The following is a 15,607-nucleotide window of genomic DNA, read 5'->3' as shown; positions in this document are numbered from 1 at the left end:
TATACAAAAAATATTCTTTATATATAAACATTATGTACAGATATAGATGCTATTGTATAGTGTGGGAAACTAAAGGGAGTAAAAAGAATAATATATTATAAAATAATTTGAAAAGACACTCACAGGTCTGCTTTATTGAATTCAAATTCAAAACCTACATAGCCTTTGTTTATGTTTCTAATTCCACAATGCATTAATAAAAGAGTAAAATAAATTGTTATTTTTTTATTATTATTATATTTAAACCTTTTCCTATAAACAATTCAATTATTATACTACATACATAAGAAATTATAAATACAATGAAGTATTATTGAACTTATTTTTTTCTTTTATTAATAGGATTCAATTTGTTTTTGGATAATACAGATTTTAATAAAATCGTTTCTGCTTGATAGAAACTATGATTCTTGCTTATTATTTTTAGCTTTACAAGAATAGAATATTCTTTATAAAAAAAATAATTATGAAGAGTTTAGTATGCTAGTGAGTACCGTTTAAAATAATGTCATGTATGCGTCTATGTTTAAGATGGTACATCTATTACAAGGATATCAATTTTATATTCACAAGGTAGAATACATATTTGCATAGATTTGTGCAAATCCTATAAAATATATTTAGTCATAACAGTATTTTTGTAACCATTTGTAAATGCTTCAAGGGAAAAGATATACGATTTTAAGATCACATCTTCCATGAATTCCTTATTGCAGGAGTATTATGTTCGAATATGTTACAACTGATATAAAAAATTATTTTGAAATTTCTGTAAGACCAAACGTGTTGTTAGTGATTAGGATTAGATCAATTATTATACTCCTTAATTAATTTTTCTACTTCTGCTTTTCTTAAAAATCATGGAACAGCTTAATATGATTAATTTATTGCAGTCATATCAAATAATGTGATAAAGGAAATCTTATGTGACTAGAGAATTTTCTATGTTCTATGTGATGTACATATTTGGCTGCCTTTGCAACATAATTATTTTATATGTATATAACGAATACTCATTGTGGCAGTCAAAATATTGAAGTAGCTAATGCGATTTTTAAACGAAGACTTTATATTTAACAACTTAATACAAAAGTTCTTTCCATTTGAAATTTAAATGCATATGATTATATCACGATTTTAGTTGATTATTTATACATAATTATCAAGGAGTATGGAAGTTCAATCAAGGAGAACAAGAGATACAGTTAAAAGGCTTGATCAAGTTGAAGCCACGCAAATGTCTACATTATCAAAAAAAGTATACACTTTCTACTAATGATTAGATTTTATTTTGAATTACTCAACGCAATTTTTATATTGTTTTATTCAACATCTTCCTCAGTCATTGTAGCCTGAGTTGCTAGCTTCTGTAACAATAAGCAAAAAAGAAAAATTTCTCTTATCCGTTTCCCTATTGAATGGTTCAAGTGAAATACATACCTGACCAATAGCTGGTAGTCTTTGCAATAAAAGTTGAAAAACTTGTGGTGGCAGTGTCTTTTGAAGAACTTGTAACAATTGTGTAGGTTGCCCACAAACTGCAACTGCATTTGCTAAATGTTCAGTTCCACCCTCTATATCGCCATACGTAAGCATTTCTTCCCCAAGTTGGACCTACATAACATTTACAATACATTTTAACAACAACAATTTAAAGATTTTAACATGTCACAACTGAAATACAATATTTCATATTAACCTCTTGTAAGAAAAATCTTTGTACAACTTCATGATCTTTTAAGTTTGGAATTTTTGAACTAGTTTTTTGAGCTTGCTTCTTAGCTTTCCTACCTATAAGTACAAAACAATAGTGTTACAACATACAAATCACACGTTAAAATATTATTCTTAAATTTAGATCACTGAATTCTTGAGCTTTACGTAAAATTAATCATTTCATATTAGTTATCGTTGTTGTTGGAATGATTCATACATACTGCACGTGTTCTTAGATAAAATCGAATGTACACACATCACATGGCTCAGAACAATTTCTATCGAGACAATAAAACTATGGCATGACTTACGCTCACGCAATTTCTTTTTGAAATCTGGATCACTGCGACGCTTTTGATCGAAATAAAAGCAATATCCAACGAATATTCCAGCTATGCCAACGGCGATACCGACTGCAGCCTTCGAAATCATGATCGTTCTAATATACAAATTTAAATCTTATAACGACGAAATTTACAAACTCCTCATTGCACCTTCGGCCACCCTAGAAAAGGCTGCGTCTGCTATCAAACGTACAGAATATAGTAGCAGAAACAGAATTTATCATGTGCTTCAGAACGATGCTCTAACACTAATAAATTCCCTAGATTAGTGACTGTTTTAGAAGTATTTCTATAGTTTTTTATTTTACTAGAATATCTACACTTTATTTCATTTATTTTTATATCATTATGCAAAATGTAACACCATTTACGTCTTCCAAAAACATTTTAAAACATTTTATCTTTTTTATATCGAGTATATAAATCGTTTGACCATGATTAAATTTATCTATCAGCAATGTAACAAATTTGTTCTCAAAATTATTATGTCCCTTTGCACTTGTAAATATAATTTTATTTTAGGTAGACTTTATCTTTACATAAGAATAAATTGAGAAATAGAAACATGATCGCGATAAAAATTGAAATCAAGAGATAGTACTTATTTATGATACATAAGTATAGAATCTGTAGAATTTTTGATCGAAGAAATAATCGAGAATGCGCGCCAAAATATGTGTAAAAAGGGAGACAGGTTTGCGATGCGAGATTCGTAAAGTTAGTTATTGTATAAATACTCGTTACAGAAATTTGTTTAAAAGATGCCATTGATAAAAAAACCTATGCGTTATGCACATCCAGAAGGACACACAGATGTTTGTTATTTTACTGGTGAGAAGTAAGTAAAAATATATCGATAAAAAAAAACATTGTTTTAAACTCTTTAATAGTACAGTCTGTTGACATTTCAAGTACTAATTGTTGTTTTTGTGTAATAAATAATAGAATTTGGCTTAAGATTTTTAATTGCAGTATATACTAAATTTTGTTAAGAACAAGTAAAAAAATCCTGAAAATGTTGACACACTAGAAAAGAATAAAAAACGAAAAGAGTACTTCTGGAGGTAAGATATGATTTAATCTTATTTATATTTTAGAAAAGGCCTTGTTACCTGTGGATCTGATGGAGATGTTCGATTCTGGTTAAATTTAATGGACGATGATCCAGCTGCAAGCTGTGTTTCAGAGCAATCTATATCAGTAATATCAAAGGTATAAATTCTTATTAAATATTATTAAAAACATTTATTAAGGTTGTTGGTAAATAATTCCTTATAAATTTGTTAATAATTAAATAATTACAGAATGGACAAATATTTGTGGGTAATGATAACAATACAGTTCAAATCCTTAATTATCCAGATCTGGAAAAAGAAGGAATAGTTACTAGATTTTCAGCACCTGTATCAGCATTAGCAACAACAAAGAAAAGCAATATTATAGTGTCTGGATCTTGGTATGTAATATATACCCTTTGTTTCAATAATGTTATATTGATATGTTAATATGTTTTTTATTTTAAAGCGATATGAGAATACAAATCACTGATATTGAAACATCATCTAACACAGAGCTCGTAGGCCATGAAGCTCCTATATTAGGTTTATCATTGGATCCTAAAGAAGAGTTTGTGGTAAAGTATATTTATATATATTTTGCTATTCATTTTTCTAGTTCATATTTATTAAGTAGTAATAGCATGAAATATTTTTTTTAGGCATCCTCAAGTGCGGATGGATCAATACGAGTGTGGAATATCAAAGATAAACGTGTCGTAAATATTTGGCATAATGTTGTACCAAAATGTAACTCATTTTTTACAGCAAAAGCATACTGTGTGCCTTCATTTCAAGCTAAGGATGGAAGTTACCTTGCATATCCCCATATGAAAGATGTGGTTGTAGTGGAAAGATCTTCTTGGAAGGAATTGTTTCGCTTAAAGTGCATTAACATAAAAAACGCAAGTTTTTCATTTAAGTTTATTATTTAAGGAAGTAAACTAAATAATAAATATTTCATAATGTTTTCATTTTTAATACAGGATATTAGTATTTGTAAATTCTCTGAATGTGGCACATTATTAGCTGCAAGCACTGTAGTTGGAGAAATAGTTGTTTGGAGTGTAAAAACTAAAAACTTAATTGGTTATATTGACCACCAACAAAATGCTAAAATTACTTCATTATGCTGGAATATTGATGAGCCAGATGAAATTGCATTTTGTGATTCTTTAGGTCAATTAGGATGTGTTGATGTTGTAAGTATATTAATAATATGTGTATTATTATTAGTATTGTACAGCTTATTCATTTATTTTCTTGTTTATTTAGATATTTTGTGAAATTCCATCAAGCATTGAAGAAAAGTCAGAAACAAATGGCGATATTAAAGAAAATGACGTCTGCGTGCCAGATGATGAAGATGATGATGGAGACAATGTTATATCTATAAATAAAATTAAAGCATCTGTAGATCTCGAAGATGATCAAAAAAGTCATTCCGATGTAGAATCTGTAAAACAACGCGATGCGAATATCTTTGCACCCGAAGTTCACTTACAACCACCATTTCAACCTGGCTCCTCTCCCGTACATTTGTTATCTCGCTTCATGGTAATATTTTATTCGGATAAAATATTAGTATATCTGTGTTTAGAAGATACTACAGAGGTATTTAAAAGTATTATGAATTTATATAGGTCTGGAATGATACTGGTATGGTGAGGTGTTTCACTTCTGAAGATGGAGATGAGTCTAGTATTGAAGTTGAATTTCACGATGTAACAATCCACCGTAGTATGCACATTAATAATTATTTAAGACATACAATAGCAGCTTTATCACCTCAAGCACTTGCATTGAATTGTCCATCGAGCGACGATACAAACAGCAAGCTTGTTGTAATAACATTACAAGGTTTGTCCTACATGTAATGAATTTTAATTAGGTCAATTAAAAATGATAATAATTCATTTGAAAATAGGTTGGGGTTCTGGGAACAAGGAATGGTTTGTAGATCTTCCTGAAGATGAGGAAGGACATTGCGTTGCTGCTGGGGATAACTTTGTAGCACTTGCAACATCTAGGAGAAATTTAAGAATTTTTACGGTAGGAGGCACTCAACGTGAAATCATAGCCTTGCCAGGTTCTGTAATTGCAATGAATGGACTTAAAAATGCTTTAGTAATTGCTTATCATAATGGAATAGGTGCTCCTTTTTTTTATTTATTTTTCTTTAATTTTGTTCAACAACTTTACGATATGATACAAATATTTAAATAGGAGCATCAGGTGATCAGTGTATGAGTTTATTGTGGATTCAAATTTGTGGTCTAACATTACGTAGTCGAACACTGCCTCTTCCATTATCACCTTTATCAGAACTTATATGGTTAGGACTTACTGATCTTGGATCTCCTGCTGTAATGGATACAGATGATGTTATTAAAGTGTATAATAAAAACTCGTCTCTGTGGAAAGTTAACTGTGATATAGATGAACAGGTAACAATTATATTGCATTATAAGCATTATATATTATATATTTAATTAATGAATTTAAATTAGTCTAAGGGCAAAGCAGATCATTTCTTCGTAATCGGAATAAGTGAAAAAGAAAGTATCGTTCGCTGTATTTTATGTAAAGGAAGTCATTATCCGCCAACTACTCCGCGTCCTGTAATCGTTGAAGTGTCTATAGTTCCGCCGCTTTGCGAACGTCAAAGCGAAAAATCAGAAAATGAATTAAAATTATGGAAATTGGGAAGCAATCCTTCAGAAGAAAATGAAGCAGTATTGGCTCTCTTCGCGGTACATTTTATTCTCATATTTTCGTATAAAATTTAGAGAAGTACCTGTATTTATTCATTTTATTTAATTAGCTTGCTTGCCGAAATAATTTGGATTATCGAGCAATAGAACTATGCGAGCAAATCGCATCCGAGAAAGTCATAGAATTGGCGATCAAGTACGCGCGAAGAATAAATCGAGTTGCTTTGTCAAATAAATTAGAATCAATTGCCGACATGAGAGAAGAAGAAAAAGAGAAGGAAAAAGAAAATCAGGATACTAATACAGATGGTATTAAAAGTGATGATGAGTTTCTAAATAATGATATCGAAGAACCTACGATTTCGTTAACCATTCAGAAAAAACCAGATGTAGAAATTAAGCCGTTATCTATGGCTGACGCTTTATCAATGAAAAGAAGTAACCCATTCTTGAAGAGCGGAAATTCTCCAGCAACAAAAGGTATCGTCATTATATTTTACTTTTTCCATTCAAGACGAATTCATAATGGTTATTAAATCCAACAGGATTGGCTGGTTTAGACATTACCCCAGACAAATCCCTGAAGTTAACAACGCCAATGTCTGCATCAGCCAAATCGAAGACAAAAGAGCCGAAAGATGGACCTAAAAAAGAGACATTTGTTGGTTGGTATGCTAAAAACAAGAAAAGCTTACAGGAAGAATTTCCCGAATTGAGTCCCACAGATTTGACAAAAACTGCTTTGGCAAGATACAAGGAAAAAGATGCAGCTCGTCAAAACAACAGTTCTTCCGAACCGAAGAAAAGGAAATTGAGTTCCGAGAATGAACAAAATGAACCGAAACGATCTTCGAGTAAAGTACTCAGCTCATTTGCATTTACAAAATAAACACCCGCCCGTAGTGCAGAAGATATTTTTATACTTTCTAGTTGTATGATTAATATTATTTATTGTTTCGCGTCAATGTGATTGTTTTTATACTGTCAAATGTAAGAAATGAAATCAAGGCATCTTGTTTTAACGCAGAAAATAGAATTCTTGTTTCCTATATTAATATCTGGGTTGCTAACCTTCTATTTTTTTCAATCAGTGAGTTTAGCACACTGCGGTTCGTACGTACCCTGCAGGCCTGACAATATGAACGTACTCATTTAAACCGAGTGTACTCTGTAGAGTTATTCTGCTCAGCTGCTAATGATAGTTTAGTATCGTTACAAAAGTATTTCAAGTTTCATCTATTCTTAGATTTCTGTAATGTAACAAGTTCCATTCGTTTTTACAACAAACTGTGACAATTGATAAAATTTATTGTTATAATATTTATCGAGATTGATAGACGTGATTGAACTACAAACGAGGAATAAGAACGCGAAGAACACTCAAACGTAGAGTGCGCCACAAAACTACATTACTTTTTTACGAGATCAGTACTTCTGTTATCGAGACTCAAACTTCCATTGAATGTTGACTCCATTCTGCATCTCATCAATAATATTAATAATAATAATAATATTAATATTATTGATATATTCATGACTATTCATCACCTTTAAAACTTCAAACGAAATCATATTTGAAACGTGTGCATATTTATGAATTGTGAGTTTATCATAGGTAATCTTGCCCTCTCTGAAAAACTTTTTTTTTAGTTGAGTCACTTTAAATCTACGTGTGTGATGTACGTCGCTTATTCTGGGATCTCTTGTCATAGATCGTTAAAACAGAGAGTAGTGTTTAAGATTTTTTTAGTCAGCTCGAGGCTCTTAATGCGAAAGTGGTGAAAGTTTCGAGATACGCGTAGCTTTGTGCAGCGACAGAAACTGAACATATCGAAGTAAAGTTACAATAGAAACACGTGGACATAATGCTTGAAAGGGCGATGAAAGGTAAGTCGATATATTTGGTGTGGTTCTGCATTTGTTCATTTTAGCTTTTGAAACGCGACCAAATCTAAATATACATTCAAGTTTGCGGTACTGACCGCGCGGCTTAAATTGCACCAACGCGATACGCACGCGAAATATTCAATTTTCACTTTGGCACGTTATTTGAAGATTGTTTAATTAAAGTTGCTTTTATGATTTGTTTATTTCACGACGAAACGTATCACTGAAGCGATATAACTATATTAAACAGTTCTCATTCATAGAAAAATGTTGTTCGAAGGGGTCCGATGCGCCTGGGAAAATATTTGAGCTCCATGCTCTATAATTTAAAAACATTTACTTCTTAACAATTTACTTCTTGAACGTTGTTTGAAGAGTTTTTTCCGAGATACTTAATGGCAAATATAAATATCTATAACATACGTTAAAAGTATATATTTGAAACAATATTCCCGTCAAATTGATTAAGATATATTAATTATTTAGGTGGATATAACTTCTACTAAGGAATTCATCCATTCACTTTTAAAAAACCGGTTTCGAGAAAGACGCGTCTAATAGTGTAGTTCAAGAAGAGCTGGTCGAAGCGTTAGGAGATTCATCTCGGAAAATGTTACATTGTTGTTAATATATAGAATTTTGTCCTAATATTTTAGGGATTTGAAACAAGGTATTCTTTTCAGAACACCTCAAATTTGATGTAGTACAAAATGCTATGGGTGTGATGGGCCCATGGCACATTGTAATAGCCATAGCACTTTCCCTTGTAAAATTTCCAGTCGCTTGGCATCAACTTTCAATTATATTTCTCGCACCTCCAACTAATTTTTCATGTGCCGCACCAATGTCTGCGACAAATGAATCTACGATAATGAAGTGCTATATAAATGTAGGAAATGACACTATGGAGAAGTGCACAAGATATAAGTATGACAAACGCATATTTAAAGAAAGTATTATAACTCAAGTGAGTTTAACTTCTTAATTTGTATATGAACACATATTCAGAATATATATTAAATGTCGTTTAAGAATGAAATATATCATTAATCGCGAATTATTTCAGTGGGACTTGGTCTGTGATAGGGAACAACTAGCAAATCTTGCACAGTCTTGTACAATGTTTGGAGTTCTTGTTGGCAATTTAGTGTTCAGTATAATGGCTGATCGGTATATATACATAGATATACGTGCACATGAAAAAAGACAAATTACTATAAATATAAATCTTATTTCAGAATTGGTAGGAAAAAACCTTTAATGATCGCAATAGCATTACAGTCGTTAACCGGATTTATGAGTGCATTTGTTCCATGGTATGAATTATTTTTACTATTTAAATTCATTACTGCTGTAGCTACAGGTGGTACCATGCTTGTTAGCTTTGTTTTGCGTAAGTATTTTTATATAATAAAACGTCGTACTATTATTTTGAATACGTTGCAAAGTAATCTTTTACATTAATTCCAGTTATGGAGATTGTAGGCACAGAATGGCGTTCAATTATGTCAGTTCTATTTCATGTGCCATTTTTATTAGGCCATTTAATGAACCCTTTAATTTCGTACTTGACGCGTACGTGGGATAGTTTTCAGATGGCAGTTTCTATACCATCAATTTTTCTATTGTCTTATTATTGGTATGTAATACGATTATATAGTGTATTATATAGCCTTTAACATGATATTAACTGGTACTAAATGAACAATTTTTTTGTTATAATTGCTTGTGTCCATCAAATTAGATTGTTTTCAATAGATTTTCCTTAACAACAGGATTATACCTGAATCACCAAGGTGGTTACTTGCTGTTGGCAAATTATTAAAAGCAGAGAAAATCTTAATTAAAGCAGCTGGTAGAAATAAGATACCAATCGAAAATGTTAAAGCAGCAATTGAAACATATACAAATAATGCGAGTGTTCGCCGTACGAAAAATGAAGAGAAATATAATATTACACATTTGTTTAGGACAACTAATTTAAGAAGGAAAACCATCTGTATATGCATTAATTGGTTTGTCTGTGGTAGCTGCTTTTTTGGATTAGCACAATATATGGGTTACCTAGATGGCAATATTTTTGTAAATGTTGCTATATCAGGTAAGATTGATTTTGATATCCATTTCATATAAATAAACCTGTAATATACCTTTTTAATATTAAGTTTATTATTTTCAGCTGCAGCTGAACTGCCTGGAACTGTAATAGTTTTATGTTTGATATCTCGTGTATCTCGTCTAAGGATATTAATATGTGGTAATATGTTATCAGGCTTGAGCTTGCTCTTATTAACTGTGATATCAAATTCAACTTGGACAGTTTCTTTAGCTACAGTAGGTCTTGCGGGAATGTCAATTAGTTTTCCAACAGTATATCTATACAGTAGTGAGGCATTTCCAACTGTAGTTAGAAATATTGGAATTGGTCTAGGAAGTATTTGTGCAAGAATTGGGAGCATGATTGCACCTTACATTGCAACTATGGTAATATTTTTTATAATTATTATATATTTAGTTCATGTATTTTTTATTAAAATTATGTTGAATTTGTTATTTATTTTCAGGGAAAAATTAGACCTTGGTTACCTCCAGTAATATTTGGAGTTGGACCACTACTTGGTGCTGCATTGTGTTTACTGCTACCAGAAACAATGAACTGCAAATTACCTGATACTATCGAAGATGGTGAAAATTTTGGAAAGTGTGTATAAACACTAAAATTATAAAATTTTAGTTAAATTACTAGATTTATTTTTTATGTAAATACTAATATTTATTGCAGAAAGCAAACTGGAGGAAGTATAAGAAAGTAACGAATCCGTTTAAAGGAAAGACGAAAAATTATGACACTAAAGTTGATCTTACCAAAGGTAAACAAAAAATGAATTTAATATTTCATTGGTGATTCACACTACATAAAAATGTATAAAAATTTTTTTATTCATTTCTTAATCAGTAATCTCTAAAAAAGTATTGTATTGTGATAAGAATATTTTGTGAATATGAAAGACTAAATTTATTGAAAAATTAAATCTGAAGTATCAAACTTAGCACAGGATAATTGTATACATATGTAATGATATACTTTACAATGTATGAAGTCTGTATTTATAATTATTATTAATATATACATCTATTTTTTCATTCTTTGCGATTATTATTTATTTACAGTATTAATTAAACGTATTATGATAAGTATTTTAACATACCTTTAAGAGATCATTGTTAGCTTGCATAAAAAATTAACTACTTATATACATATACATATCATATGTTTTATCATACAATCAAAAAATTATTTATTTACATTATTAAATAACGAATATACACGTACGCTAACTATTTTGTGAATTGTTTGTGTAAAAAATGCTAAAACGTTTTATCTAAACCTAACCTATAATTCCGATATGTATATGTAACGTGAAAATAAGTAGTGACTTTAAAATATGACAACTATATAATATAATTACTTAATTTTTTTTCAATAAATATAAACTAGTACCTGAGCATTAAACTTCATTGTTCATTATGTTTAATCACTGCTGTTTGATTAACCTAATTAGTAGTTTGTCCTAAATAGAATACTTTACTAGGTAAACCATTCACTACTCCACTAGTTTTTCTATGAACAGCATCAAACATATTGTTGCTATACTTAACAGTATTACTTAAGGATCCTAACCAAGAAGACATAATACTCTTAGAGTATGTTTTTTCTATAGTATTTGTAGTGCCTAAAACACAGTTTGTTTACTACATTACAATCATATGAATGATTTATCGTATGATAAATTTATGAACTTTTTGTAATAAAAGAAAGTAACTTACCCATACAAAATTTTAAAATTGCTTTGTTTACTGTATCTGGCTTTTGTTGGTGTGGAAAATGTTGTGCTCCAGTGACCACTTTTACACTAAATTTTTCTACATATTCAGAACTTTGTACAATATTTTCAATTGTTACTAGTGGATCCATATTTCCAATTATAAATAAAGTTTTAGTATTAATCTGTTCAGAAGACTCAGTATTGAGTCTTACAAAAGGAAGATTTCGATAATAATTAATTGCACCTGTCCAATCTTCTGTAAAAAACCATTTCATTTTTGTCATTTTTCAAATATATATAAACGATATCAATTACAACTTTTAATTTATTTACCCTTTCTACTAAATGCATATTTGTATGCTTCCACATAATTTTTTCCAGTATTTGTTTGGTCTACTTGAAGATGTCGAAATGTATCATTTATAATGGATAAATCTTCTTTAAGAGCATCAATTTCAGGAAGAAATGGTAATTGACTAAAGTGTATCCAACTAAACAATAATATTAATGAGAAAATATATGTAATGATTATGACTATATATTAACAATTTTTGAAACACAATCCACATACTTTGAGTCGAATGCAGAATCACCAGGCATTCTATTCCAATAAAAATTAGGATGAGGACACGAAATTGCAACAAATTTAGAAATCATATCCCCGTATAGGGCAACCAAGTACCATCCTAAAAGTCCTCCCAAATCATGACCAATTATGATGCATTGCTTTACTCCAAGAGATAAAATAAATTGTTTTAATTCTTCAAGTAAGATTTCAATTTTATAGGAGCGTTTGGTTGTAGGTTTATCACTATCCCCAAATCCTTTCATGTCTATTGCTACTACCCTAATTAAATTACAAGATTATTTCTATGGATATAAATGCTGTAATAGTTTTACAGAAATGTTATTACGTCACACCTATAATGTTCAGCAAGGGATGGTATTTGCTCTCTCCAAGATAGCCAGCAATCAGGAAATCCATGTAGAAGCAATATAAGTGGTTTATTCTGATCTCCAGCTTCTACATAATGAAATTTTGTACTCTACCAAAAAAAAAAACAAATTTTTACCGCATAAAATTTTCATTTCCATTACTTCTATTTTATTAAAAAAATAAGAAATATAACTATTATAATCATCTTATAATTACGATTACGCGAATTATTTGGATATATGATCACATTTATAAAATTTCAATTTTTAATAACTACACAATCCGAATTTCATTTTGTCATAATGATGGACATGTATTTTTCAGATGCTTAAATTTTTCTCTTAATTTTTAATTTTCTCATTATCTAAATTCAATTTGAGCACTTCGCTTAATTTTATAACGCAAAATTATAAATAGTTTGTGCTTTACAAAATTTAATTTAAATTCCTTAAAAAAAAAAAAAAAATACTATAATCTCTTTACAATAATCAAAACGGAACGTGTGCATCGCGAAGCTATGTCGTAAAGAGTTATCAGAGGTCGATTATTTTTATAAATTGTTTTGGACTTTCCATCGTAGTTTAGCTACGCGCCATTGGATGAACAAAAACAACTGTTATATTTGACTTACTTTGATTTTCACATAAGAATGCGTTCCCAAGTTATTGTCTACTAAACACGGCGGAGGTTTGTCCCGCTGCTGCATCATGAAGAACCTCGCAGGGTCCCAGGACCACTTAAGAAATCGTTTCACTATTAAATACGAACCGTATACATAAGAGAAGAAATGTAATTTAACTATTTCCCACGTTGATACGTGAACGATTTTGTCGGTTGTAGTCATAATTCTTTGCGAAAAGAATAAGAAATCGTTTTCTTCTTTTCCTGTGTTTAAATATCTCTTCACTTCAAATTTACTCGATCCATACACTAAGTCCAACAGATTTTTCTACGTTTGACAATACGTTTTAAAAGGTACGTGTTCTTCACAGAGGCGGTCAATGATTCGAACGATTCCCGTGTTTGATCGAAAGATATGGATCGATACCGTTCACGACGACAATAAAATGTGGATTGCGAATTGTATGCTTTCGTTAAAACTGACAATGCGTCACTGACTACAGCTTTCGACTGTACGCTTTCGATGTACACGATCGTAGAGGTCATCGTGTGAAGTGCGGTAGCCTCTTATCGGTCCTTGACGGTCAACGTCAACATGAATTTTAAGGGTAACGGTATTAGGTACTCATTTCTCGAAATTCTATTTCCCGAAAGTATTAGGACACCTGTAGAAGGCTTTTTGGATAAGAATTTCTGAGAAAGATGATAGATTTGAAAGGTATTGCGAGAGTGTACTTTGATCTTGTATCATGCGTCGTTTCTACAAGATGATAAATTGTCGTATAATATGAAATATCGCTTAGTAATTATTTTGATTGTTTTCTAAATAATTCATGACTCATATAAGTTTATTAGGTTTATTTTCTTAAATATGATACGCACTTTATACGATTTTTTGATATCCTCAAGAAAGGATCGATGCGTGCATTAGCTGAGCATGAGTAGTTCTATTATTTTAGTCGCTTTATCTTAATATTCTTACTGTACATTAACATATATTGTAGAATCTTCAATGATTTTTCAAATCTATCATGTTTTTCGGGGTTCAACATAATCTACAAATGCTTTTAATGAACTTTCGTTAAATAAAAAAAAATTCAAATTTCCCGCGGAAAATTAATATCGCCATCTAGCGGTGACATAGCGAACTATTTTCGGAGTATGATCAGCGCCTTTATCGGGAAAACGCCCAAGTTTGTCCTCGAATAGTTCAAGCTGTCACCGTTAGATGGCGCCATTTACATAGTATTTATCGACATCTATCGGTACATTACCATCATGTCGGTAAATACAATTGAAATGACGCCATCTAGCTGCGACAGCTTAAACTATTCGAGGACAAACTTGGGCGTTTTCCCGATAGAGGCGCTGACCCAACTCCGAAATTAGTTCGGCTGTTCGCCGCTAGATGGCTATTCGTTTGAGCAAAAATACCGGGAACTCACAAGAGACAGTGTGATAGTTTAAATGTTTTTAAAAGAAGGCTAGACTCTAAACAATGTATGGAAGAATTAATGAGCAGAAAAAGTTCTTAAAAAGCCGACAGCATATATCTATATTTAAAAGACAGCCCACAATAAACGTTTTTATGCTATAGGTGCTATTTCCTATCTTTTTTTAAAAAATGGTAAACACATTCAAAGAAGAAAATGTTATTTATTAAATATGCGTTTAACGTTTTGATTTGAGAGTGAATTTCGACGTGTGTAATAGAGATGTAACGAAATACATATTATAGCACTTTCAGAATGAGTTCTATTACATGTTAATAGATATAATACATGCTTTACTCAAGTAACATGTACATAAATAGTTTTAAATGAAATGCTACGTATTAATTAAAAAATAATCTCTTTATTGTATTGATAACTTATTATAAAGTTTAAATAATGTCACTTAGTGCTCCAGTCGTACATGTAATTGATCTACCATTATTGAGTATTAGTATATTATACAATTGCTGTAATGTTCAATGTTAAAAATAGATTAGACATCACTTTGATTTAAACACATAACAATTTGAGGGTACAAAAAAAATTGGCAGCGGTGGGATTCGAACCCACGCCCCCGAAGAGACTGGTGCCTTAAACCAGCGCCTTAGACCGCTCGGCCACGCTACCAGATATCATACAATATTTCATAACATATATTTCAGCGTATATACTGTATTCATACACCTATTGTCAGATATCTTCCATAATTGTATATATCAAATACAAACGAAACATTCTGAATACACATTATACAATTTGCTATTTTAATTTTTATCCTAATAATCGTTGGTCTCTTAATTTCCACGTTTGCAGTGGCATCGCTTGCCATTGGTTTAAGTTCTCAAGCCAAAAGTAACTTCAGACTTTCAGGAATACTTCGCGTCATCGAGTTCCTCCTCGCAGCGTGCTTTCTGTCATCTGTAGCATATAGCACCGCAAGATTAGGATCCCGCCGTGAGACAATTCGTAGTTTGTTGGCCACATGTCGTGGGCGTAGGTGCAGTGGATTAAAC

General features: G+C 31.0%; 4 protein-coding genes, 1 long non-coding RNA gene and 1 other non-coding gene across 8 annotated transcripts; 2 read left to right on the top strand and 4 right to left on the bottom strand.

Moving 5' to 3' along the window:
* Positions 1–103: 103 nt before the first annotated feature.
* LOC128873339 (mitochondrial import receptor subunit TOM20 homolog) lies at positions 104–2,240 on the bottom strand. The gene is made up of 4 exons (XM_054116856.1): positions 2,028–2,240; positions 1,700–1,791; positions 1,441–1,614; positions 104–1,367 (listed from the first exon to the last, which is right to left on the bottom strand). The coding sequence occupies exons 1-4, from the start codon at positions 2,146–2,148 to the stop codon at positions 1,323–1,325; spliced, it is 432 nt and encodes a 143-aa protein (XP_053972831.1). The 5' UTR covers positions 2,149–2,240; the 3' UTR covers positions 104–1,322.
* A 44-nt stretch (positions 2,241–2,284) lies between these two features.
* LOC128873334 (WD repeat and HMG-box DNA-binding protein 1) lies at positions 2,285–6,880 on the top strand. Its single transcript, XM_054116850.1, has 13 exons — positions 2,285–2,898; positions 3,158–3,272; positions 3,365–3,516; positions 3,585–3,693; positions 3,778–4,020; positions 4,102–4,317; positions 4,391–4,672; positions 4,759–4,975; positions 5,043–5,267; positions 5,342–5,562; positions 5,626–5,868; positions 5,940–6,309; positions 6,375–6,880. The coding sequence occupies exons 1-13, from the start codon at positions 2,822–2,824 to the stop codon at positions 6,716–6,718; spliced, it is 2,814 nt and encodes a 937-aa protein (XP_053972825.1). The 5' UTR covers positions 2,285–2,821; the 3' UTR covers positions 6,719–6,880.
* Positions 5,339–7,302, bottom strand: LOC128873340 (uncharacterized). The gene is made up of 3 exons (XR_008456398.1): positions 6,901–7,302; positions 6,397–6,473; positions 5,339–5,479 (listed from the first exon to the last, which is right to left on the bottom strand). It is a non-coding gene; the product is annotated as an uncharacterized LOC128873340 (long non-coding RNA).
* Positions 7,303–7,525: 223 nt separating this feature from the next.
* On the top strand, positions 7,526–10,863 carry LOC128873335 (organic cation transporter protein-like). The gene is made up of 9 exons (XM_054116851.1): positions 7,526–7,716; positions 8,400–8,683; positions 8,783–8,886; positions 8,955–9,109; positions 9,187–9,355; positions 9,492–9,817; positions 9,896–10,200; positions 10,281–10,417; positions 10,499–10,863. The coding sequence occupies exons 1-9, from the start codon at positions 7,695–7,697 to the stop codon at positions 10,527–10,529; spliced, it is 1,533 nt and encodes a 510-aa protein (XP_053972826.1). The 5' UTR covers positions 7,526–7,694; the 3' UTR covers positions 10,530–10,863.
* LOC128873336 (epoxide hydrolase 4-like) lies at positions 10,799–13,648 on the bottom strand. Of its 3 annotated transcripts, none has more exons than XM_054116853.1 (6): positions 13,112–13,647; positions 12,465–12,589; positions 12,115–12,390; positions 11,877–12,034; positions 11,545–11,796; positions 10,799–11,450 (listed from the first exon to the last, which is right to left on the bottom strand). In XM_054116853.1, exons 1-6 carry the CDS (start codon positions 13,322–13,324, stop codon positions 11,272–11,274), a joined length of 1,203 nt encoding a protein of 400 aa, XP_053972828.1. In that variant the 5' UTR covers positions 13,325–13,647; the 3' UTR covers positions 10,799–11,271. The 3 variants fall into 3 exon arrangements, with proteins under 3 accessions (XP_053972828.1, XP_053972827.1, XP_053972829.1); XM_054116852.1 differs by having other exon boundaries at positions 11,545–11,799; positions 13,112–13,646; XM_054116854.1 differs by having other exon boundaries at positions 11,268–11,469; positions 11,545–11,799; positions 13,112–13,648.
* Positions 13,649–15,139: 1,491 nt separating this feature from the next.
* Positions 15,140–15,221, bottom strand: Trnal-aag (transfer RNA leucine (anticodon AAG)). Its single transcript has one exon. It is a non-coding gene; the product is annotated as a tRNA-Leu (tRNA).
* Positions 15,222–15,607: the final 386 nt, after the last annotated feature.

This window comes from Hylaeus volcanicus, chromosome 3 (assembly GCF_026283585.1).
Source record: "Hylaeus volcanicus isolate JK05 chromosome 3, UHH_iyHylVolc1.0_haploid, whole genome shotgun sequence".
Taxonomy (NCBI): Eukaryota; Metazoa; Arthropoda; class Insecta; order Hymenoptera; family Colletidae; genus Hylaeus; species Hylaeus volcanicus.
This window is presented reverse-complemented; position numbering and strand designations above follow the sequence as displayed.

What these genes read in the sequence shown, in the direction of transcription:
- LOC128873339 (XM_054116856.1), bottom strand. Translation starts at nt 2,148, where the DNA reads ATGATTTCGAAGGCTGCAGTCGGTATCGCCGTTGGCATAGCTGGAATA. An exon ending in AAAGATTTTTCTTACAAGAG is followed by an intron (nt 1,615 to 1,699) that starts GTTAATATGAAA and finishes AATGTTATGTAG; the next exon opens with GTCCAACTTGGGGAAGAAAT. An exon ending in GACTACCAGCTATTGGTCAG is followed by an intron (nt 1,368 to 1,440) that starts GTATGTATTTCA and finishes TTATTGTTACAG; the next exon opens with AAGCTAGCAACTCAGGCTAC.
- LOC128873334 (XM_054116850.1), top strand. Translation starts at nt 2,822, where the DNA reads ATGCCATTGATAAAAAAACCTATGCGTTATGCACATCCAGAAGGACAC. An exon ending in TGTTGTAATAACATTACAAG is followed by an intron (nt 4,976 to 5,042) that starts GTTTGTCCTACA and finishes ATTTGAAAATAG; the next exon opens with GTTGGGGTTCTGGGAACAAG. An exon ending in ACTGTGATATAGATGAACAG is followed by an intron (nt 5,563 to 5,625) that starts GTAACAATTATA and finishes AATTTAAATTAG; the next exon opens with TCTAAGGGCAAAGCAGATCA.
- LOC128873335 (XM_054116851.1), top strand. Translation starts at nt 7,695, where the DNA reads ATGCTTGAAAGGGCGATGAAAG. An exon ending in GCTTGAAAGGGCGATGAAAG is followed by an intron (nt 7,717 to 8,399) that starts GTAAGTCGATAT and finishes TATTCTTTTCAG; the next exon opens with AACACCTCAAATTTGATGTA. An exon ending in GATGGTGAAAATTTTGGAAA is followed by an intron (nt 10,418 to 10,498) that starts GTGTGTATAAAC and finishes TATTTATTGCAG; the next exon opens with AAAGCAAACTGGAGGAAGTA.
- LOC128873336 (XM_054116852.1), bottom strand. Translation starts at nt 13,324, where the DNA reads ATGACTACAACCGACAAAATCGTTCACGTATCAACGTGGGAAATAGTT. An exon ending in GATTCTGCATTCGACTCAAA is followed by an intron (nt 12,035 to 12,114) that starts GTATGTGGATTG and finishes ATTATTGTTTAG; the next exon opens with TTGGATACACTTTAGTCAAT. An exon ending in AATTTTAAAATTTTGTATGG is followed by an intron (nt 11,451 to 11,544) that starts GTAAGTTACTTT and finishes ACTGTGTTTTAG; the next exon opens with GCACTACAAATACTATAGAA.